General features: G+C 41.8%; 1 protein-coding gene across 1 annotated transcript; it reads right to left on the bottom strand.

The window, feature by feature from the left end:
* Positions 1-866: 866 nt before the first annotated feature.
* Positions 867-23464, bottom strand: znf1035 (zinc finger protein 1035). The gene is made up of 4 exons (XM_074654015.1): positions 22908-23464; positions 12002-12056; positions 10190-10253; positions 867-10088 (listed from the first exon to the last, which is right to left on the bottom strand). Exon 4 carries the CDS (start codon positions 10045-10047, stop codon positions 1615-1617), a length of 8433 nt encoding a protein of 2810 aa, XP_074510116.1. The 5' UTR covers positions 10048-10088; positions 10190-10253; positions 12002-12056; positions 22908-23464; the 3' UTR covers positions 867-1614.
* Between the last annotated feature and the right edge of the window lie 2155 nt (positions 23465-25619).

Below are 25619 nucleotides of genomic sequence, written 5' to 3'. Positions count from 1 at the left end.
TAGTTTGTATCATTGTTAATCTTTGCAAGGTATTTACATTTTATTTCTGTATTTTAATAGAACTCCGTTTGTAATGAAACCCCAAAATAAAGATAATCTTAGACCAGCGAGACTGTGGGCATTTTCACCATTAAATCTACTGTCAAATGGCAAACAGATACAAGAAACAAAAAGGCCACCACATTTAATACAGTATTTTGTTTTTGGAGAGGTTGAAGGCAGAAAACCAACCCTAGGGATAGACAACCAAAGAGTTTAAGTTTGCCTAGCCTACATGTCTTTAAACTGTAGGAGGAAACCCAAACAGACACATGAAGAACATGCAATCTCCACACAGAAAGGCCCCAGGCGTCTGCTTGATTCAAACCAGGACCAACTTCCTACAGTGCTAACCACTGATCTGCCACACTGCCCTGTATGGCAACTATTTTGTCATCTACAAAGTGGAACCAGCTTTTTGCGTTTTCTAGTAAAAGCAAAAATTCTATATATATTTATATAGATATAGATATCTATATCTATATAGATATCTATATCTATATATATATTCTAAATGTTCGAAGCTTCCCTATGTGTTGTTTACAGTTATAAGTTGATTTTTAGCACTTTTAATAACCACAGAACTGCTCTCAAATCTAGGATTGTCAATACATTTGCTTGCTGATGTACAATATTACACAAAGTATTTACTGTTTTTGTTTGTGGCAGTAGTATTTACTTATTAAAAAGTTTCTTGATTCCTCATATTGAGTACATAAATCTGGATTTCAACATAGCTCAAATTTGTGCAGCTTTTTATGACAAGCTTCCTTTCTGTTCGCTTCCTCCAAATTACACAGAAACACAAAGAAAGAGAGACCCAGAAATAGATTTTCGAGTTGACTTTACTCCTTAATTGAATGCATCAACTCAAATTTCTTATGAAAGTAACATCCTCGGGTTGTGAAAAGAATATTCAATTAGAACATATTTTCGAATGCATGTACAATAATTTGCAAAACTAACTTGCAACTTGCAAAACTAGCAACATGAAAAAAAATGCAACCCATGATAAATACAGGGAAATGTTAAACTGAAAATTACAAAATTATCTATAATACATGAAGTCATAGAAAATACCATTCGATTAAAATGACCAGTTTATCTTACATTTTATCAACAAAACTGACTAAACGCTATTTCAAAATAAATGTCAAACATAAAAAGTGATCATGTTTGATAAAAAAAGTCAGCCTTTATCCTAGACTTTTCATAAACATTTTATCCCATCATGCATCGCCTGTATTCCTCACAGAATGTTAAACAGCTTTACACAATTTTGTCATAGATTTACAAACACTGTCAAGAAACTATGTTGCTAATTTACTGTATACAAATCCCGTATTCGAACAAAAAATATATACAATGTAAATAGAAACGCAGGAGAAGATGCTCCATCATAGTGACATGAGCCAAGATCATTGTTAGTATGTAACAAGGGCCAAAAATACAAATTGGATCTAAATTGTGATAACAAGTGGAGGTAAAGAGTCAGATGTAAGGCATGAAAGGGATTTCAAGTTACTTTAGCTAGATATTCAAAGGGAAGATAAGGTAGATGGTATGCAACAACTGTTACTGAGAGGACCCAGCATGAGTCTGTTGATGTTCCTCCAGTAGGTGAGGGAAAGCGAACGCTTTGTCACACTCTGTGCATTCATATACAACTTGGCCGACATGACTTTCTTGGTGCTGCTTCAGATGAGACCACTGGCTGAACGACTTGTAGCACATATCACAGCGGAACTTTCCAACTTCTTTTTCAGCGTGTAATCTCATATGCGATGACAGCGCTCGTGCTGTATTAAATTCGGCGTTGCACTGGGTACATTTGATCTTGCTTTCGGCTGATTGAGCCGCGTTTTTTTGACGATGCCTTCGCTCGTGCTCTTTGAGGTACCGCCTCTTGGCAAACCTATTTCCACATTGCTGGCATTCGAATGGCTTCTCATTTCGATGTTGTTTGTTTTGATGCTCCAAAAGGCCACTTTTTGAGGAGAACTGCATTGAGCAAATGGGGCAATTGAACAAGTCCTCTCCGGTGACGTCGATCTCCTCGTCCTCTCCTGCTGCTTGATAAGAAGCTGGAGGGGATGTCTTGGCTGATGGATTTGAGTGTTCGGCTTTCGCTGTTGATTGTTGTTGATGGGAACAGTGGTGCTGGCGGAAAACGTCGCTTCCCAAAAAGCTCTGGCCGCACTCTGTGCATTCAAATTCAGTAGCTGATTTCACAAGATGGCACTCGTGTTCTTCTAGCTTACTTCTAGAGGGGAGTGTCATTTTACAAGTTTTGCATTCAAAGGTACTGTCAGAATGCGTGGGAAAATGACAAATCAACCCAGTGGCACTGGCAAAACACCGATTGCAAACTGGACATATGAAACCACGTGTACCATCAGTGGTATATTTAACTTCTGCCGCAGTATCATCATGGTTCTTCAGATGGCTGAGGAAGCGCTGAGAGGTGGAAAAACTATTGCTGCATTGATTGCATGGATATTCAATATTAGACGAAGATAGTTGATGAGTGGCCGTGTGCTTTTTCAGGTGAGATGCATGCAGAAAATGTTTATCGCAGTCTGAACAGGAGTATGGTCGCTCTTTGGCTGCCATGCAGCCATGCTCCGAGAGCTGCTCTGGGTCTACGAAACGCTCCCCACAAACACCGCAACGATATTTAAGTTCTTTGGGGGATACTGATGAGCTTTCAGAGAGGGTAGCAGGCTTCTCATGTTCTTCTTTTGAAATCAAAGGCGGGGGGAGGTCACCTGACTTAGAGTGGCTTTTCCGATGATCAGCTCTACTACTCTTGGAGAGAAACACACGATTGCATATGTCACAGGGGAAGTTCTCTTCGCGATGGGTAGACATGTGCTCTGCCAACTGCAAGGGTCCTGTGAAACTGAAATCACACTTGGAACAACGGAACGGACGGCTCTTTCCATGAGTATGCTTGTGTTTACGCAGTGCAAAGAGTGAGACAAAACCAATGCCGCATGCCTGACACTGAAATTCAGACTTGTGCATTCGTTGATGCTGCTGCAACTGGGATGCATGGAAAAAGCATCTACCACATTCTGCACATTCGTGAGGTTTTTCACCCAGGTGACAACGCTGATGGTCCTCGAGGCTTTCCGATGTTGGGAATGTCTTGCCACATACGTGGCATGGGAAGTACGGCGCGGAGTCCTCATCGCTGTCCTCACTGCCGGCATTTTCATCCTCATCGCTTTCACCAGTTGTACTGACTTGACTGCTGGATTGCTGTTCAGCGCTGCTTTTCTCCTGTATAGTTTTGCCAACATTCTTCTGTTCTTTTTTATGCCATCTTCTATAATGTCTTGCTAGTGACTTTTTGACTGAATAGGCCTTGTTACAGAAACGACAAGTAAACACATCATCTGGATGTTCTTCTTTGTAATGATTACATAAAGATGGTCTTGTCCAAAACCTTTGATTACACAGTTTGCAAGTAAAAGGCCTATTTGGGTCATGACATGTTCTGTGGATTTCGAGATCAGATATGGTATCAATAAGCTTGGAGCAGTCAGGGCAAGGATATTTCTTATCAGTTACATGTATCTTCATGTGTCTTGTAAGATTTCCTGCACTAGCGAACACCTGCCCACACTTTAGACATGCATTGCGCTTTTTCGCTTGTTCTTGTCTTCCATGGTCTTCAAGGTGACTAATGAGCAATAAGCCATCTGTGAAGCTCTTATCACATTCTGAACATTGGTACTGCACAGCTTTTTTCTCTTTACTTGAGCTGCTCTGCACCTGATTTCCTTCTGAATTTTCTGGGGATTCATCCATCAAGTCATCTTTGCAGGAGAAGTTGGTCTGCAAAACCCCAGTGCCAGTTGATTCGGAGGCTTCTTTGAACACCAGAACAGAGTCATTAAGCACAAAATCAATCTCTGCTTTCAGAGGGACCTCCAACTGTTCTGCTTGGCTTTTCTGTGAAATGCGTCTGCATTTCCTGCTGTGATTACGGAGAAGACTTTTATTCCAGAAGCCCTTCTTGCATGTCTTACAACTATAAGGATGCTCCATTGTGTGTATACGCAGATGACCAGTTAGTCCAGCTTTATTTGTAAAGGACATATTGCACTCTGGGCAGGGAAATGGATTGGGGACCTCACTGTCAAGAGCTGTATCTAATTTACAGATTAAATTTGCACCATCACTAAGCTGTTTGTCACAACTGTCATCCAAAGGCTCTTTTTTGATGTTTGGTATATTTGACAGATGGTGCTGTAGGGGAGCAGTGGACATTGGGGGAACTTTTGTTTCCAGCTTGTGTGCATTTAAAAAATGCTCTTGAAGCTGTGAAAATAGCAAGAAACGGGAACTACAGTATGCACAAGAAAAGCCTTTTGGTGGGCTTTTAGAGGCTGACTGTTGGCTTTGGCAAACTGTGGACTCTGATGATCTTGGTGTTGAAATGCGTCTTTTTTTGGTGCACTTTGCGGCATGACGCAGCACATAATCCTTCCTTATAAATTTCAGACCACAATCATCACAGGCATATGGCCGCTCTCCTGTGTGCAGGCGGGTGTGCACGTTCAGTTGCCAGGTGTTCTGGAAAGCACGGGGGCAAAAGCTACATGTGTATTTGTACTTTTTGTTTAAATAAGGTTGGATTCGCTGTATAATAGTACTTCTCACCCCTTTAAGCGAGTTTGTCACATGTTCTGTTGGTTGATTAGTTTCCAGTGATGGAGAAGCATTTGGTTCTCTGAAGAGCTTTCTGCACTTAACCATCCTCCTATGCTTTTTCATTGATTTTTCATGAGCGAATGACGAGCCACAGCGTGTGCAATTGAATAATTTTGCAATATGGAACATAGTGTTATGACGGGAAAGTTTGGACTGAGTTGAAAAGCTCCTTGAACAGACTTTGCACTCCAATGTCTCCTGCTTTTCGGTAGGATCCATACCAATCTTATTTTGCCAACCCGTGCCAACATAATCTAAACTGATTTTGGGTATGCAGACTTGCAATCGCGTTTTTTTCCCTTTACAGCGACCCTGGTGTACTTTCAGGTGATCATACCTTGAAAAGCAGCTGTCACAGGCTTTACAGCGATAAGGATTCACTTCGTTGTGTGTCAAAATGTGACGCCGCAGGCTTCGTGACTTCATGAAAGTTTTGGTGCAGAATTTGCACTTGAGCTGTGCTTCACCTTCTGCTCGGGGCTTTTGTGCTCCCTCTCTGAGAGAAGGCATCTTTGATGATTGAGTTGCAGAAGCATCTTTGACTTTTGACTGCCCCTCTTCGTTAACACCATCACAGAAAGCTTCGTGCTGCAAACACATCGCCTGACTTCCATAACAGTGTCCACAGTACATACATGCATAGGGTTGCACACCAGTGTGTGAAACAATATGTCTCAGGAGTATCGATCTGTACCTGAACCTCTTTCTACAGTGAGGGCATTTAAAGTGAAGCATCTCGGTTGCTTTTGACTTTACAGGCATTGTACGAACATCTTGTCTTGTCTGTGAAGTGCTTTTACAGACATCGCCATTAGGAGATGATAAGTCAGTGTTGAGCACTGTACTCCCTGTGCAGTTCTTCTTCTGATGATGATTTAATTTTGTAGATCCAAAGTACTGCCCACATCTTGAGCATAGAAGCAGAGTGTTTGCCTTGTGGCCATGGTGATGATTTTTCAGGCGGATCTTCTTACTAAACGTCCGTGGACAATAGGAACACTGATGTGACCCCTTTGCCTTAGTGTCGGACTCCGTTGTGACAGGGTGTCTGCTTTGAGCAGGTAAACACTTCTCACTGTGAAGTTTAAGGTACAAGTAGCGGTAAAACTGTCTTCCACAGTTGGTGCAGGACAAAGGTTTGTCTCCAGTATGTTTGACCATGTGGCGCAGCAAATAGCGGCGATTATTGAAATTATGTTTGCAAAATGGACACTGGTTTGACGAGGACCCAGATATATGTGTAAGACAATGTTTTCTTAGTACTTGGGCATCATTAAATACCTCTTTGCATAAGGAACACTGTAGCTTCTTTGGTCCACTCTGCTCTTTCACAGATTCCAAGGACGGCTGTGGTTTTAATGGTGGTCTCTCTTCAGGCTGACTTGCGTCTTGTGACTTGGTCTTGTTTTCTCTTTTTTTGTGGGCGTCTAGATGCCTAAGGAGATGTGCAGGATACTGGAACTGCAGGGGACAGTCTGGGCATCGAAGCATTCCCCTTTTAGGATGTGTGCTTCTGTGCTGGATCAGTTCTCCAATGGTTGGAAGAATCTTTCTGCAGACAGTGCACTGTATCCTCCTCTGGTGAACGCTTCTATGGCCAATCAGATAGGCACGTTTCTTGAATCTTTTTCCACAGTCCAGACAGCGGTATGGTTTTTCACCTCGGTGATTGCGCACATGTTTCTTCAGTGACTGTGGCGTGTTGAAACATCTTCCACAAAAGTTACAGCTCAGGGCAAGACTGCCATTTGCTTCAGTTGGTTCTGAGTTATGCTTGCTGTCTTTAGTCTTTGTACTACTTGAAGTTGCTGGTTTAGACAAGGTAGAGAAAACTGAATTCCTGTACTTGAACATTTTGCCAGTGAGTTTAAACAGCTCATGTTTTTTCATATGTCTGTACTTTCCAGAAGCATGTCCATAAACTGCTGGACAAAGATTGCATTTGTAAAGTGGTACGAACTTGAGGGCTGTTAAAGCTTGGGGTGTTTGTTTTTTCTGTTCATCTTTCTTTGTCTGTGTTTTCTGCTCAGTTTCCTTTGTTTGTTTCTGTTTAACATGTCCCTTTGCGTTTGCCCCCTCTTTTGCAAGCCGATTAACACATTCTCTGAGGCAAAATGCTTTGATATGTCTAAATCGGTTGCCTGGTAAAGTGAACTTGACATTGCACAAGGGACACCGATATTTACCAGAAACTTTGTCCTTGCCACCACACACTGAATTTCTGACACAGTCACGCAAATGGCGAGCCCTGTTGTAGGAGTACTTGAAAAGCCGTGGACAGATAGGACATTTATATTTTGTGGTTGTCTCATTCTCCATTTTTGGGGTTTTCTCACCACCGTGTTTTGTGGTTGATTTGTGGCTCTTTCCCTTGTGTGTGTTGTAGAAGTGCTTTTTAGCCTTGGTTTCAGTTGAGAAGCTTTTACCACATGTATTACACGGATGAGTTTTAACGATGTCAACAAGCTTTACGTAACATTGGGGTAGATTTGGATATGGTTTGTTCCATACAAGGTCCTTTTGTGGTGGTGCTTTTGTTTCTTTGATAACGGCATCAGGATTTGTAAGTGGACGTTTTGTTTGCTTACATCTACCAGGTACACTCTCGTGTCTTCGCAAACTACTAGACTGTGCAAAATACAATCCACATCCATTACATTTATAGGGTGTTTGGCCAGTGTGAGTACGTACATGCGTGATATATTGAGTTAGTCTTGCAAATATGAGTCCACACCTAGGGCACCTGCGGCCACGGTGATATTTTCTTTTCTTCCTTGGGCTGGAATCAGAAGAGAGCCGAGGGCTATCTTTGGTTACACAACACACATGTGTTTCTGCTTTTTCAGTCCCCATCCGGTAGAGATTACAAGTCTTGCAAAACTGGAAATTGTGCACTGAACGGCAACGATGGTGGTGTTCAATAAGATGATCAACATTGTGGGTTGTGTGTTGGCAATCTGTGCAATGATAAGAGTTAGTTGTTCCATTTATTGACTCTGAGGTCTTCAATACTACAACAGGCTGCAAACGTTTTCTCATTTGTGTAGATGATTTGAGCTGAGGTGCTTGTCCTTCTGAATAGTTCATACTGTTACTCTCAGGTCTGGCCAAAGAAGTGTCAAGTTTTGTTTCATCAGCATCACATGAAGAATCTTCTCTTGACAGAGGTTCACCATAGAGCACGCCAAGCACGGACGGCTTCTCTGCAGATGTGTCCAACTCTTCAGACAACTCTCTTGCATTTTTAGCATCATCTCTATTAAGAATTCCAGGATCGAGGGCCACTGGACTTTGATGGAGAGGCTGTTGCTGATCTGGAGAAGAGGTTTCATTTGTATTCTCTGCTGGACTTGTCCATTCCTTTTCAAGACAGGGATTTACGTCGGTGCTCGAGGTGCTTGACTGTGAACCCAATTCTAAACCATTAGAAACACTTTGCTCCTTATTGACACCAGTCACAGCCGGATCTCTACAATCTGGCTCTGTAGAGGAGGTTGTGGCTTTCTTCACTGGTAGACTTGTCCATTCCTTTTCTAGACAGAAATTTACATCTGTGCTTGAGCTGTTTGGCTGCAAGTAGGATTCGACATGGCTAGCATCACCTTGCTCGTTCTGGTCACTAGTATCAATAGGAGGACTGTCACTAGTGACACCAGGACCATTACAATTTGGATCTGGAGAAGAAGTGGTATTTGTCTTCTCTGCTGCACTTGTACATTCTTTTTCTATACAGGGATTTACGTCTGTGCTGGAGCCATTTGGCTGTAAGCAGGATTCTGAATGACTTGCAAAATTTAACTGATTCTTGTCATTGGCATTGCTCAAATGACCATCACTCATCACAGCAGGGCTCTGACAACTATTGTCCTGAGCGACACTTTCGCAAGACTGGTGCTGAGATGACCGCAAACAGGATTCAACATCATTACTGTTACTTTTTGAGGTACTTGTGCATTCCCCGAGCTCATCAGTGGCATCCTTAGAATCAGACACCTTGATACCCGGTGGAACCGAAGATTGAGAGGTATATGACTGAATTTCTTTCTCCTGACAGTTGGTTTCCACATTTTCCTCTTGACCATCAGTGGAGTTGGGATTTGTGGATGTCTGCTCATCAAAAGTCTCTTTTTCTAATGAACTTGATTCTCTTCTTTCCCGTTTTAGGACTTCACTTTTGTCCTGCTTGTCCTCTGTCATATTTCTATTTTGACCATCTGGGGAGTTGGGATTATCATTTCCTTGGTCGACTGATTTCTGAACTTCCTTTCGTAGGACTTTTTCACCTGAGTGATCTTGCTCATTGTCCAATGTAGTCATGATATTTTGAGCAGTTGCAGCAGTCCGCTCATCCTCATTGCCATCCGGGCACTCTATTCCATCAGCAGTTACGTTTTCATGGCCACTCATTGAGATGTTTGAATTTTTTCCTTGAGTGAGATCTCTCTCTGCATCCTCCTTTTGTTTCTGATCTAGACAGCCATCATCATCATTTCTATCCTCTACAGTCTCGCTTCCTGTAGTAGTCACCCTGTAAGAAGTAGTAGAGGACTGATTGTGTCCCGTGTGAGATTTCACATTCTTTCCTCGACTTTTCATCTTGTTTTGTGTACATTCAACTGTGTTTTCTACTGCCATCACATTTGATGTACTTGGCAAAATTTCATTAGCCTTTAACATATTAGGGCACAGACTCTCAGTCGGAACCATCATATTTCCAGTATCAGTAAAAAGCCATTCTGATGAGCTGGGTTTTGTAGCAACATCAGTTTTAGGTTTTGGAACTGAATTACTTGCCATGAATTTACAAGAGGGCCTTGTTTCCCCCACATCTGCATCAGAGCAGCTACTGACATCTGAGTAGTCCTCAAGAAATGATGTAGCTAGCATTCCACAGTCTTGCTTAAGTTCTTGTAAATCTGTTGGAAAAGATGAAGGAAAAGATTCTGATGTTGATAATCCATCTGTGGCAAAATCTGAGATATCATTATTTCCACATCTTGGCAAGTAATCTTTTTCCATTGGTTCTCCATCAGCTTGCCATGGCGTTTCGTTGCAGTATCTTTGATAAAGACAGTCTGAACTGGGATTTTCCAAATTGGGATTTGAGTAATAGTTTGTGTTGAGGTTAGAGTTTGTTGCAGGGGCTTCGTGAGAAGCCACTGCGCTGGGGAAGTCATGTTCAATGAAGTTCTCTATATGCTCCGACTCTGATGTCCTCCTCAAAGTGCTTGGATCTGATGATAGCGGTGGAAGGTTATGGAAGTATGAATCCCACCCATGAGCCATTCTCTGCAAGGATTGGAAGCTAGGGCTTGTTTTGCCCAATCCTGAAAACACAAAGAAGCATAAAATTACAAAAGAAAAACTACAACCATTATCATATAAAAAAAAATTACACAATAGGCCTACTTGAAAAGAAAATTCTGACCTTTTCTTGGACACACAAGGATTAGGAATATCCAGGATGATGTGGGTTACATCTGAATGGAAATCTGGAAAAATATATATTGATTAATATCATTATTATGAACATTTTACAAGCCACTAAAAAAAAAAAAAATCTCATTTACAATTGCTAGGTAGATTTACAATTTACTGTTCAATCTGTGTAGAGTGTGGATGTTGAGATGTGACTAGACACAAGGGGGACTACATAAATTCCTTATGTAAATTCCTTTTACAGAGTTTTACCTTATAGTAGTGGAGGGGTTTGTTTGTCCCTGTGAATCTCGCAACTATGTGGTTAGGTGCAACCGTTCCTGGTAGGGTCCACCAGGACAAAATTGGTCTCAGACAAAGGGTTCTACCATGAGTGATCAAGAACCTGACAACCGGTGATCCCCTTTCATAGCAGGGTCAGGGTGGGGTGGTCAAAACAACATGGGGTCGCTGCCATGTGGGCTCACTACCCCAAAAAGACAGGGCAAGGGTGCATTACTAGCAAGGGAGTGGGCTAAGGCAGAACATACACATTAGTGACGCATAGCTACGGGAACTAACTTTTGATGCGTGAAATATAAGAGAAGAAGCCGGAGTTTGTGCAAAAGGTTGTGCAATACCAACTAGAAAAAGGTTTGCTCAGCTCGACGCACAGTGTTTGACTATGGCTGAAAAAATTGGTTGCTGAGGTAAATTATCATCCAATATACCAAACATTTCCTTGTTCCAGCTTGTCAAAAGTGAGGATTTGATGCTTTTTTTCCTGTTTTGTATAATTTTTGGACTGTTAGTTGGACAAAAAAAGCAATTTGGAGGTGATCTGAGCCGCATATGGCCACATTCTTTTAGCAGTGTGTACGCAAATGTGTCCTGGGCCACAACAAGGACCACCTACTGAACTGACATGCCTCTTAGATCTGCGGGGTCTCACTGCGCTCCTTGTGACACAAGCGCTTGTCTGCCTCGTGACATGGAAATGGCTTCTGTGTAATACTGTATCCTGTCGGTACAACTGTATTTCTCTTTATAGTCTATAGCAACATGTTAAAATATATCTTATCTACAGACAATCAGACGAGGCATGAAGTGTATTACTGCCTGCTGTTGTGTTTCTCATGTCACAGAAACCACTGAGAGTGAATCTGGTGTTTTGGATGTTATCTTAATGTCGTGATGTGTCAAGTGTTTTTGTTCCGGTGCTCAGCACAAATCTGACACCTGAAAAGCAAGGTGCTGCTTTTGCCAATCACATTCATGGAAGCGCACATTTGTGTTAGATTACTTTTTCTGTATTTCTACTGTTTACAGCGTGATCAACACGAGGAAAGTTAAGTAAGAAAGTATAAAGTCCCAGGAAATACAAAGGAAATTTCATACTAAAAACCACTTACTTAGGCTAGCTCACATTAGTATTGTCAGGGGCAATGATAACAATGAGTTGAAAATATCTGAACCTATCAGTTGGAGTCTCAACGATATAGGCAATGCTTTTTAATAGCTTATGTCAGTTTACACACTGTTCATATAATATTCTTTGTTTATCTGGGTTTTTTTTTTCTTGGATGTAGATGCTGTTCCTTCTTTCAAAGATCTGCTTCATTAAACCTTTGCAATCAATTTAACAAAAGTTTTCAGGACTAGTTAAAGCAATAGAAGTAACAATCCTGCATTTCAGGTGTTAATTTAATGGAATGGAATCCTTAAGATATTTCACATGTATGAAATTTCCTTTCAAACAAGCATTTCTCAATGACAAAAAAGAGAACACACTCACAAACTTAATATTAAAAACGTTTTGTACCTAGTGTTAGACGTCTGCTGGCGTCTAAATCTTGAAAGACATCAATCCTGGCTGCCTGTAAAAGGGAAAGAAATGCAATTATTATTATTACCATTATCACTTGTTTTGCATTTTGTTTGTGCAAGATAAAAAAATGGCATCAGTGGTTATTGCTCCTGACAAGAGAAATCAAGGCTTGTGTCCGTGAAATGGGTAAGGCTGTTCTAACTTACACAGGCTTTATCCTCTTCTGGACTTCATGGGTAATACTCTCCTCCAATCACAAGCACACGTTTGCCCATTGAGATTTGCATAAACGTGGCCGGCCAATCAGGAATTGTCCTCCTCCGCTACTGAGCCTACAGCTCTGTCCCCCAATTCCGTCTCCGTACCCTTCATACAGAACAGCGAGGCGGAACAATGGTGCAACAGTCCCACATTGAACAGGAAGTGTGAAAGGGGCTAGTGTTTGTTCAGTGTGAAAAAGCAAAGACGGCATAATGGCGGATCTTCTTTACGGCAGTATTGCGAAATCTCTGTGTGAAAGGGGCTCCTATGAGTGCTCTGAGGTAGCAGGCATGTACCTGCGCACCAAGCCAAGAGCCTTCAAGTACTGGCAGACTCCTTCACCACACAAGCCTAAGCTTGCAAATTTGGCAACAGAGCTTGTTTGTGAAATGCATTCTTAGTATGACCAAATGCCATTTTATCTTAAAATACAAGCATACCCTTAACTAGTATTCAGACCATCCGTGTTTTAATGTCAAGTCTATGAAACATTCCTAGCCCTAGCTTGATATATTTTCCTTATTTTATTCTTTTCTTTCTATCAGACCAACAACATCACCTGGTTGCCGGACACAGGATCTCCACACATGTACATTCACAAGGGGCCTTTCATTTTTAAAATACTGCAAGAACTCAGTAGTTGAACAAAAGGTGTTAACTTTGCGAAAAGCAACCAGCAGATCATAGGCAATGTTCAGACCTGGTATTAACATGTGTGCTGAGTGATCGAATCACAAGTGGATAGCTCTAAGTACAGCTGTGAACGTAATCAAGATGCATTGAGGACGCATTGGGGGGCTGTGGCTCAGAGGTAGAGCGGGTCGCCCTCAATCGGAAGGTTTGATTCCCAGCTCCTCAAATTACATGTTGAAGTATCCTTGAGGAAGATACCTAACCCCAAATTGCTTCCTGATGGGCAGGTTGACACCAGTGTGCGAATGTGCGTGTGAATGGGTGAATGCTGACATGTAGTGTAAAGCGCTGTGAGTGGTCGGAAGACTAGACAGGCACTATATATACAGAAAGTAATAGTATTATGAGAATAAAGTCATAATATTAGTTTATTTACACACGTAGGCAAAATTGTTGGTACCCTTCCGTTAAAGAAAGAAAAACCCACAATGGTCACTGAAATAACTTGAAACTGACAAAAGTAATAATAAATAAAAATTCACTGAAAATTAACTAATGAAAATCAGCTATTGTTTTTGAATTGTGGTTCAACAGAATCATTTAAAAAAACAAACTAATGAAACTGGCCTAGACAAAAATGATGGTACCCCTAGAAAAGATTGAAAATAATTTGACCATAGGGACATATTAAACTAAGGTGTGTCCTGTAAATAGCATCACAGGTGTCTTCAAACTTTTAATCAGTCAGTCTGCCTATTTAAAGGGTCAAAAGAAGTCACTGTGCTGTTTGGTATCATGGTGTGTACCACACTGAACATGGACCACAGAAAGCTGAGAGTTGTCTCGGGAGGTTAGAAGGACAATTATAGACAAGCATGTTAAAGGTAAAGGCTATAAGACCATCTCCAAGCAGCTTGATGTTCCTGTGACTACAGTTGCACATATTATTCAGAAGTTTAAGGTCCATGGGACTGTAGCCTACCTCCCTGGACGTGGCCGCAAGAGGAAAATTGATGACAAATCGAAGAGACGGATAATATGAATGGTAACCAAAGAGCCTAGAACAACTTCCAAAGAGATTAGAGGTGAACTCCAAGGTCAAGGTACATCAGTGTCAGATTGCACCATCCGTCACTGTTTGAGCCAAAGTGGACTTAATGGAAGACAACCGAGGAGGACGCAAATCATAAAAAAGCGAGACTGGAATTTGCCAAAATGCATATTGACAAGCCACAACGCTTCTGGGAGAATGTCCTTTGGACAGATGAGACAAAACTGGAGCTTTTTGGCAAGTCACATCAGCTCTATGTTCACAGACGCAAAAATGAAGCATACAAAGAAAAGAACACTGTACCTAATGTGAAACATGGAGGAGGCTCGGTTATGTTATGGGGCTGCTTTGCTGCATCTGGCACAGGGTGTCTTGAATCTGTGCAGGGTACAATGAAATCTGAACACAATCAAGGCATTCTGGAGCGAAATGTGCTGCCCAGTGTCAGAAAGCTTGGTCTCAGTTGCAGGTCATGGGTCCTCAAACAGGATAATGACCCAAAACACAGCTAAAAACACCCAAGAATGGCTAAGAACAAAATATTGGATTATTCTGAAGTGGCCTTCTATGAGCCCTGATCTAAATCCTATTGAACATCTGTGGAAGGAGCTGAAACATGCAGTCTGGAGAAGGCACCCTTCAAACCTGAGACAGCTGGAGCAGTTTGCTCAAGAGGAGTGGGCCAAAATACCTGTCGACAGGTGCAGAAGTCTCATTGAGAGTTACAGAAATCACTCGATTGAAGTCATTGCCTCGAAAGGTTGTACAACTAAATATTAAGTTACGGGTACCATCATTTTTGTATAGGCCAGTTTCATTAGTTTGTTTTTTAAAATGATTCTGTTGAACCACAATTCAAAAACAATAGCTGATTTTCATTGGTTAATTTTCAGTGAATTTTTATTTATTATTACTTTTGTCAGTTTCAAGTTATTTCAGTGACCATTGTGGGTTTTTCTTTCTTTAACGGAAGGGTACCAACAATTTTGCCTATGTGTGTAAGTGTAAGTCCATTTACCATTGAGATGTGATTGCTAAGACCACATTCAGAGGTGGTCTGTGCCACAAATGGCCACATTCTTTTAGCAGTGTGTACGCGAATGTGTCCTGGGCCACATTGAAGGACCGCCGACTCAACTGACGTACCGCTTGGATTTGCAGAATCTCACTGCGCTCCTCATGTGAATAAACAGGCAGACCCGAGAGATTGTCTCTCTGCATCGCTGCATGAAAACGGCGTCTCTGCACAATTAGTGTATCCCGTCACTACAACTGTATTTCCTTAATAGGCTATTGCAACTAGGCACGGGGAGTACATTATTATCATACTGCCGATGATCTGTTGGTGTTTTTGTTCCGGTGCCCTGCACAGAGCTGACACCGGCCCACTAGCTGTCATCCCTGGCTCTGAAGCTCTGTACCCTGCTGTTGCCTGACAAAGGTAGCGGTGTCTGTGGCACTACGGGGACCGCTGGTAGACAATAACCTTAGGTTTTTATGTTAATAAAATGTACTCAAATTCACAAACATGTAGGATATTACAACTGACATTCCTGTAAACTTACATTGCAACGTTGCTGTATTAGCCATATGTTTACTACATGTTTATTTGCGTACAGAGCGGGGAAGTGAGATCCGATCACAAGTGAGTCACTCAATGTGGAGACACATTCTAATGCCAGGTGTGAACAGACGTACTTGGAGCTGGCCATTTGTGATCGGATCACCCAAGATGCATGTTAATGCCAGGTCTGAACAGGGCCATATATAACCGATCTTTTATTTTTTTAAATGGAGCTGAAAGAGACAAATTTGAATTTAAATGAAATCGTAAATGGAGTTGGGTGGAGTATATTTTAAGAGGTGGTAGTAATTTACATTCAAGTGTCCTTCATAAAATTACCATTGCTTCCAGCTACAATGCCTCATCAACACTTATAGTCTTAACATGTGATCAAGCTAACACAGATGTGGATCCTCTGAAAACATCAATGAAACAGCCACAGAGAAACGATGGGTGTACTGACAAAACAACTAATCCTACAGGCAAATCAGTGTGAAGGTCATCTAAAATTCCTAGGAGGCCTTTCTCAGAGCAGGCATTTTGACTTGCTAAATGGTGGAGTGACAGGCATGTAAACTGGCTACATTTCTTTTAGGTTCCAGTGCTAGTGTTTTGTGCATGCTGGGTCTGTGGAAGAGCTTACTTGCACAATACATTGGAGCAGAGATATCTTTGCATTCATCTCCCACCACCTCCTTTTCCTTTTCTGACCCCTGTACTGGACAACCACGTCCATCGCCACACCAGTGCACCTGTTAACTGCAGATATGCTCACAAAACAACCACAACTCCAACAGATCCAAGTCTTTCTTTCCAGTAACAGGTGCACTGTTGTTGTACGACATGTACAGACAACACATTTAAAGACCTATTTTTAGGTTCATACTTGTATTTCTGGTTTCTACTAGAACATGTTCACATGCTTTAATGTTCAAAAAACACTTTACTTTTCTCACACCGGCTGTGCTGCAGCACCTCTTTTCACCCTCTGCCTGAGCACCTGGTGCAGATTTGGGGCTTTGTAACTTTGCAGACCTTTTACATGCACAAAAGAAAACTATATAACACACTAAAGGAAAAGGGAAAAAGCACAAAAGCCTAATAGGTCCCTTTAAAATGGAAATAAACGGTTTATGTAAAGGCCCTGACATACCAAGCAGACAGTTGGCCAGTTTGGGGGCAGACTACCACGACCTGCTGGTATGGAGTTATTTCATCTCATGCAGGAGCAGAACGTACGTGGTAGGCGGCTGTTGGCTGTAGTCTTTGCAGTGTGTTTGAGCGCAACTTTTTGTCCCAAGACACAGGTGACGTGACCTACATTGCCGCTAGTTCCCTGATGTCAGTTTGTTGTGTCTGGGCCTTAACAATGCAATGCATGTAATAACGGGCATTAGACGACGTTGTGGTCGTCAATCATCAATTAACTGCTCTACAATGATGAAAGGCATGCTGGAAGAGACATCGTGCTCACATGTGCAAGGTACAAAATGTCTTTGTAAGGACAGATATGCGCACTGTGTTGGTTTGTTTCCAGCACACTGCACAGTAACTTATGGGTGTCAACTAGCAGCAGAAGAATAGGGCAAACGAGCTACCTCCGTAAAGAAATCAAGCGCAAGTATGCCAAAAAACCATCAAGCAAGATGTTCTATGCAGTCAGGTAAGGTAATCCAAGTTTAAACAGCATTTAGAAACACCCCTCCAGCTCACACCACTCCAACAAATGCACTGAAACCACTGGAGATTTTTCAAGAAGACAGCATTTTCATGAAAAAAAAAAGAGCAGGCACTCTGTGCAACTTATCAATCTACCCCTCCTTAAACATCTCACACTATTGCCTTATTGTGCATGCAGAGCTCTTGACATAGTCCTGACCTGGATCAGTCCGCTGCTGATTAATTGAAAACCATTTGTCTGATAATATATCATACAGTGGGAGGTACACAACATGTCTAATGACAAACAATTTCCCACAGCTTGCATAAAGGCAAATGACTATTACGCACTCCAGAAGCATAAATCCACGGTGAATTGTGCCGTTTGTGCAGGAAGGTGACATTTTAGGAGCACATTATCTCCAGTGGGGCACTGTCCTCCACTTCAACTGCATACATAGCAGGGCTCGCACAAGCAAGGGCAAATAAACATTTTCATTGGTTGCACTAGTGCACCTGGACCCCCTACTTGTGGCACCCTTCTGACCCAAAGTATTGGGTGGAGATGGCCTCATCTGACTTAAAAAAAAAAAAACATTTATCTGCACCTTTATTTATGTTTACAATCATTTACATAATGTTTTAAGATAGTACCAATGTGTATGAGAACTGACAAAAAAGGTAATGCTTAAAATGTATGATTGTGGCCAGGCCTGGAATTTCATTTTTTGTAGGGATTATGTTGTCATTTTTTGAGGGCGTAAAGGCCATCAAATAAAACAATGATTTCAAGTCCATGCAAATAATGAATTTAACTTGAGGGTTAAAGATGGAATTTATTTCTAATAAATTATATACTACCATCAGTGATTAAATTAAGAAAGAAAACTATTTATTTCATAAAATAATTTATTGGTATTTACAAATTACCAATATTTCTAAGTTGTTTATTGGTGTTATTTCCTAATTTTTTGTGCTATAGCCTACAAACAAAGTAAATACCAAGGGATCCCTCTTCTGTTGCTCTTCATGAAGTTTCTTCCATTTTTTCCCTACCTGTACAGATTGTAAAGCCCCCTGAGACAAATTATATGAAATGTGATTAGTGATATTGGGTTATACAAATAAAATGTACTTGACTTGAATACCATTAAAAGCCTAGTTATCAACGACATGGATCAAAGATTTGTGGTGGTGTTTTAGTTATTAAAAAATACATTCATCCTCAATCATTTCTATTATATCTACATTTCACCTAGAGTGTCAGTCAGCAGGAGGAGAACGCTTGCATTTCTTCTCCTGCTTGAAAGACTGCAGGGTAGAAGGAGAAGGATTTGGGTGCAATCCCCTCAACCAGCAAAGGACACTCGGATACCATCAAAAATAGTCTAGGTGCGTTTTTTCAGCAAAGCAGAGCAGAAAGCTGCAACTGAAACGCACTGCGTCACCTCTGGTGGAATCACAAGCATTGTCTAGAGTTGCCGCCATCAGCTCCGGCGGCCGTGTAGCAGCCAGAACACGCCGCAGCTGCGCCCGGTATCAAACTATTGTCGTAATAGCCCGGTTTTCCAGCAGTTAATACCGGGCTTGAAATCAAACCCACCACTGATTAGGTGTGTAATGTTTCACTTGATGTTGCCAAATCTCAACAAAAGACACTGGTGTTTAAAAAACATATTGACAGGAAAGAGCCAGAAAAGAAAACGGCAAAGTTAGCTGGGGCAGTGGGAGCGGGGCATTAAGTTCACTGTGGCCAATGGGCATACGATTTTACAGAAGGGCATCAAGGCCAGACAGAGGTGCTACGACGGTCATGGCCGCCAGTGAAATTCCTGTCCTGCTTGCGGCGCTAAAAGGCGCGGTGAAAAATTGTGCACCTAAATTATGGACTGGTGCAAAAGTTAGGCAACAGCCCTGCAAAGGTTTCAATACTATGGATTCATGCTTGGATTCAGTAGGAATGATGTGGAATTAGTGTGTTGGAATAACAACTGATGGCACAACCTGCATGACTGGACAACAAACTGAGGCTGTGAAGAATATTCTGGGAAACGGAAACAAAACTATTGCTTTTTGCACAGAGAATCCTTAATAGCCAAGGACATGGCGCCAGTGCAACATGAAACTCTTAAAGATGTTGTCAAAGTGGTGAGCCCAGAGGACAGAACATGTGTGAAGACCCCGACAGTTTTTGGTACCGCAGCCTACAAAAGGTCTGAATCAGACAAATGAAGTGGGTATCTTCCAAAATTCCCCTGTTTTTCCACAGACAATGTTTCCTTGTTGAGCTGCAGTAGAAGGATAGATCACAAGGAGGGAATTTTGTACTAAAGATACACAAGGTGGCACAGGTCAAAACACCTTGTTTTTCATAGAGGCACACACACCTGCAATGTTTTTTTCAATTGATTTTCACTTAACTTGCACAACTCAATTCAAGCACAACACTGTAAAACATGCATCTCAACTTGTCTTAGCGATGTTGTGTAGTTGAAGTGACAGTTGAAAAAACAGAGGAGCTGATCGGGCTTCAGCACACAACACAACAGCTGACTGGGCAAGGTGAGTACTGGTTGCCATGGTGGCAGAGCTTCCTGCTTTCAGTTAAAAGTGGCACCAACATCATACGATTTACACATCTCCCTCCCACTTATTGAGTGCTTTGCACCTGCTGCAATAGTGACTGTACTGCTTGGAGTGGCAGAGGCAGTCACTAAAAGGGTGCCTTTGACACCTGGCAGGGGTGTGTAACAGTCAAAAGCAAACACAAGAATCCAGAAGAACCATGTAAGACAATAGAATATCTATAGGATGATATATATATATATATATGATGCATCTAATAAGATGAGTTCCCAAGAAGAATGCTTCATTTTGATCTGAGAATTTACAGCATTTTTATATGAGCAACTACGTCTACATGGTGTGCCACACACAAGGACAGAAAAAGCATTAAAAGATACTGTCTTGCAGAAAACGAGCCCTCGCCAATCTCCTGGGTAGACACAGAAGAGTACCACCTTCTCTGTGCCCTTGCTCGTTGCAGTTGAACTGTGACATGCTATTTTCCCTCAGTATCAGCTCTGGTTTCGACTGCTAGGATTGAAGCAAGTCAGTTAGTGCACACTGTGTCCTGGCCTTTTATATATATATATATATATATATATATATATATATATATATATATATATATATATATATATATATATATATATAAATATAAAACTGCTACTCAACTGCTAACTAACTCCACCTCCGTTGTTATAATGCTACTGGGGTACGGGTACTGCTTGGGGACGGTATTTACAGGAGGGGATGGCGAAATCAAACTGCTGCAAAGCAATTAATACAGCATATAAACGTCATACAGCTTTTTGCACTATTGTTCAACAGAATGGACTCTAACAAAAGAAAACACTGCACACACCCAGATGAGAAATGCCAACCACCGTCACCACTTGAACCAGCAGTAATAGCTGATATAATCGCCGTCAGGGGAAGGTTACACAGCGACATGCACATGTGACATGTGTTGCGTTTATCAAACTGCAGTGACTAACAAAGCCTTTAAACTGATGCACCCATGTGATAGCAGCGCAGGCGTCTTGTTTCTGCGGGAGACACAAATGCTAAATGGGCTACAACTTCCTTGGTGGCAACAATAAAAAATAAGGAAAACATAACTAATGTTACCTAGCCCAACATCAGCCAAAGCCAGGCAAATCAGACCACACATGGATTACCTACTAAATGGCGAGTATTGCAACAAATACCAAATATGGGCAGGTGCAAAATCCACATAGTATAACATATAATGTAGTGTATGTCACTTCTGATTATGACTTAACTTACTTGTTATGTTTGATAAAGATATGTTTGTATATTTTCTTCTAACAAAGTGGGCCAACATCGCCCGTTACAGGTGAGCTTTGCATTCACTAATTTTCATTCCTCTCTTTAGATGGCTCTTTTTTTTTAAAATCACTCTGGAAAGCTGAAACATGATAAAAATAAATAAATAAAATAAATCCATTTCTGAGCAAAATTGGCATCAATCCACTATTGCACCTGCCAGTAAAATGTAATAATTTTTCATTGAAAAAGATATTAATGTTTAGTTTTGATCGACAGAGAGGTACTAATTTAACTATATGTTTATTATTGAGGTTGTAGTTTGCAGTGCTGTTGAACTGGACTGCATTTAGGTATTTCTAATATTTTTTCCACCCCAGTTACAAACATGAGGGGTCAAGAATATTAGATACACACTGAAATATAATGCAGTTCAGTGCAACACCACAACTAACTACAACCTCAGTAATGTAGACATTTGGGCTGTCACCAATACCATTTTTTGGGCTTCGAAGCTTCGGTGAGTAATACTCAAAAGGTATTCAAAGCTCAGCTTTGCGGCACAGCAAAGCAAGCTGACATGTTCTTCTGTCTGTCTGTCTCCATTTCCACCACTTCAGTGCCCGGGACAGTGCTCTACACACAACAAACAGTGACATCCGTCTGAAAATTACTAATAATAATGAATGTTGAATAATGAATAATGTTATGGGATTATTCCTTATTTTGTGGGTTATTTGGGGATTTATACATTATTCTTATTATATACTCATATGTAAACAAAAAAAAGAAGCATTTGAATACTGATTTTTAGGTTGAATACCATGGCAAAGGTGGAAGCTTCGAAGCATTCAGGTCAGCCGTAGTAGACATACAGTTGAATTAACAGCTATCTGAAAGTTTGAACAAAAACTGTCCATTATAAGTTTAGGAAAGGTAGAATATGTGGCAGAGCTGTGCACTAGAACGTATCGGTGTACCTAATAAAGTGACCAGGGAGTGTGTATGGTTTGACAACAAGTTTCTCTTGCTGAGGGATCATGGGATATGTTGTTAAAATGATCCCTCAAATTTCACAAGGAAGTGCAGTTTGTTTCTCTCAATTTATGGACGGATAAACCCTTGCTTTCATTTTACAGACAGATTGGGAAACACTATATGACAACAATGATGAGGGTAGTGGATCGGAGACTATCCAAAAGAGGGGGGACTTAAGCAGCCTTCCAACATGGTGTCCCTCTCTACCAGCAAGGCACCAAGGGATGCAGACCTCTGTCATAGATGGATATACTGGGTTAAATGTTTTTTCCCACGCAACTATGACTTTGCCAGAGGATTAGGGACTATTATCAGAGATATATCATCCAAGATAATAAAACAGTTTATGTAAAAAATATCTATTTGGAGCAAGATTAAAGGACAATTGACTTGAGGGTGACAACTTTGTTGTTGTTTAAAGCAATTAAAAATCACAAGCAAGGGACTTAAATGATTAAACATGTTTTATTCTCTGTGATAACTTGGACATAGATGAGCATGTTTTAACAGTAAACCACCATGTATGACTGAGCTGGACAGCTCTGTGCTGCTGTCTTTATTGTGATATTGATATAAGATGCTGTGCTTGTAGCCAGCCTGGATGGAGGTTCAGCTAACCCACACAAAGGGAAAGATGCAATCAGCTCAACAGAAACCTAAACATCCTCAGCAGCGATACGGTTTGTGTCTATATAGCCACGTGTTAGATTCATTTAACCCTGACGCTGGTTGATGTTCTGGCTGAAGCTAGTTAGCAAGCTACCTTCAGCTACTAGCTCAATGCTATCTAGCACTGATATGACCAAACAGCTAAGCCTCCTCTGCAGCTGGTCTCCTCTTACCAGATCAGTGTTGCTCCTGCGTGCTTCACCTCCGACTCCTTTTGTGGCTGATCAGCTACATGGCTCTGCGTTTTAAATCACTTCCAAATGTCCGCTTTCTTTGTCAGCACACGGAGACTGTCCTCCTTGAAGACTGCTCCGGTATTTCCTGGAGAAACACCGTCAGGAGATGTGTCTTCTTCTTCTTCCAGCCCTCACGACGGCTGCTTGTTGTGCCCTGTTGGTAGCAGCAGCGTTAGAGATCCAAGTCCGCCTCCATTATCTTTATTTGCGCATTTTTTTCAGACACAATGTGCCCGGAATTGTGCGTACGTTATACAACGGTCTGGTTGCGACCAATAACAAGGTGCGGGGACTCCGAGAAACCCGCCTCCTGCTCGTTGTATGGCTGCGGCAGCCAGAGAGCCTGACGGGGCGGCAGCACGACTCCTTCCGGGCGACCAGCACCGCGGTTACCTCCTTCTTCTCCTTCTCCTTCCTCCTTCCTCCTGCTGCTCCCCTACTCACTACCAGGCACTACGTGGGCTGACACTACACTGATGAATGAAGTCCTCAGAGGGGCTCCAGTGCTCCCCTGTGCAGTTTCAGTCTGTTTATGTTGCATGTGTGTGACTACTGGGGGTGGGCTCTCAGTCAGTACGTGCCTCCTACTTGCCTTGCTGGACTTTAAAGGGTTAAGTTGCCATACCACCATTTTGTGTGCAAAGACACGCTGCAAAATGGCGCCACCTCGTTTTGGTCTATTACAAAACCCCCTTTGGCTGAGGGGGCACACAAGAACCACTTCCCATGGAGGGAAAAAAACACATTGTTCTGGAGAAGAGGGAAAAAAAAACCAAACCTATATTTTTGACATAAAGGGTGAACAGGATCCTCTGATATTCTGTGACCAGACGATTACTTTCTTATAGTGCATTTTGCTTTTACCTCTGAATGTGCAGATCACTGGGAATTGATCCTAGGTCACTGAATATACAACAAAATGATGCAAATTAATATGAAACAGCTTTCTGACCAAGTCAGACAACATTAGCGTATACCTCTCAACCTATCTGGTCCTAACTGCCTTGTGGGATTTAGGAGCCCAACTACGTGGGCTGACACTACACTGATGAATGAAGTCCTCAAAGGGGCTCCAGTGCTCCCCTGTGCAGTTTCAGTACCACTCTGTTTATGTTACATGTGTATGACTACTGGGGGTGTAAGTACGTGCCTCCTACTTGCCTTGCTGGACTTTAAAGGGTTAAGTTGCCATACCACCATTTCGTGTGCAAAGACATGCTGCAGAATGGCGCCACCTCGTTTTGGTTTATTACAAAACCCCCTTTGGCTGAGGGGGCACACAAGAACCACTTCCCATGGAGGAAAAAAAAACACAATGTTCTGGAGAAGAAGAAAAAAACTATATTTTTGACATAATGGGTGAACAGGATCCTCTGAATATGTCTGATATTCTGTGACCAGATGATTACTTTCTTATAGTGCATTTTGCTTTTACCTTGGAATGTGCAGCTCACGGGTAGTTGATCCTAGGTCACTGAATTTATAACAAAATTATGCAAATTAATACGGAACAGCTTTCTGACCAAGTCAGACAATATTTGCGTATACCTCTCAACCTAACTGGTCCTAACTGCCTGGTTGACGTCAGTTAACTTGTTGCAGCTTGCAATAAAAACAGGTCTCAATCTCAAGGTTTACTCCCTAAATATTTCTGTTAATCTGCATAATTGTTGGGTACTATCTTTCCTCATATCACTCACTATTGCCAAAACCAAGCACTGAAGTTCCATACAAGCTGTACACTTTTAACCCCAAGAAGTGGAAGAAACACTACACTTTCTCCACACTGTAGCTCAAAGCCTGCTCTCAGTATGCTTGTGGCTCGAAGGTTACAGGTTTAAATCAGACTGGCTGTAACATGCTGAATCCCCCATTTCAAAAGTTCTACTGACCCCTCACCCTACGATGCAGTGCTGCCCTTGCGCTACCTCAAAAAATAAACAATACAAAACAACAAATGACCTGTGAACTGTGGCTGCACTGGGCACTTCCCATATGTCACCAGCAGTACTTGAAAGAAGTAGTCCCTACAAGGTCATGTGTTAAAGGCAGGGGTATGCTTGAGACAAAGGATGCATCATTCGGCCACAGGGCAAAAGCAAGCCCCAAAGAAGAGCGCCAGGCTTTGAAGCAAATTTTCGTAGTGGTCAAACCGTGGAATTACAACTTCAGGGTCCCTCGTGACGCCATTGGGCCCGAAAAGACGTTTTCCCATAGACTTACATTTAGAAAGAGACGCCTATAAATCAGCAAATAATTTGCTTTGACAATTCTTGAATGGCCCTTATTTAAATCATTAAGTCCTATAAGTTGTAAAACGCACTAATAGCCAAATCCAGAATTATTTTCGTGCTGCCGTTCATTTGAATGAGCCCCAGACCGAGGCTGGATGGAGGCCTGGGAGGCGGAGTTAAAGGAAACACTACTGCGTCTGCTCTATGGGCCCATTGATGTGGAAGATTGCTGGAAGATCCGGGTACTTTGATCACTCGACAGATGAGCCATTTTGGCTTCATGCGCCACTGAGCAACTTTCATAGGAATGAACAGGGGCCCGCCTCCAATTCTGTATCCAGTTCTCTTTATACATCCATGGGCAAAAGTTGTCCCAAACAGCCACACTTGTAGGCAAGACAAAAACCCTCCTGTC

This window comes from Sebastes fasciatus, chromosome 12 (assembly GCF_043250625.1).
Source record: "Sebastes fasciatus isolate fSebFas1 chromosome 12, fSebFas1.pri, whole genome shotgun sequence".
NCBI classification, from domain to species: domain Eukaryota; kingdom Metazoa; phylum Chordata; class Actinopteri; order Perciformes; family Sebastidae; genus Sebastes; species Sebastes fasciatus.
This window is presented reverse-complemented; position numbering and strand designations above follow the sequence as displayed.

Coding starts and splice junctions, on each gene's coding strand:
- znf1035 (XM_074654015.1), bottom strand. CDS start 10,047: ATGGCTCATGGGTGGGATTCATACTTCCATAACCTTCCACCGCTATCA.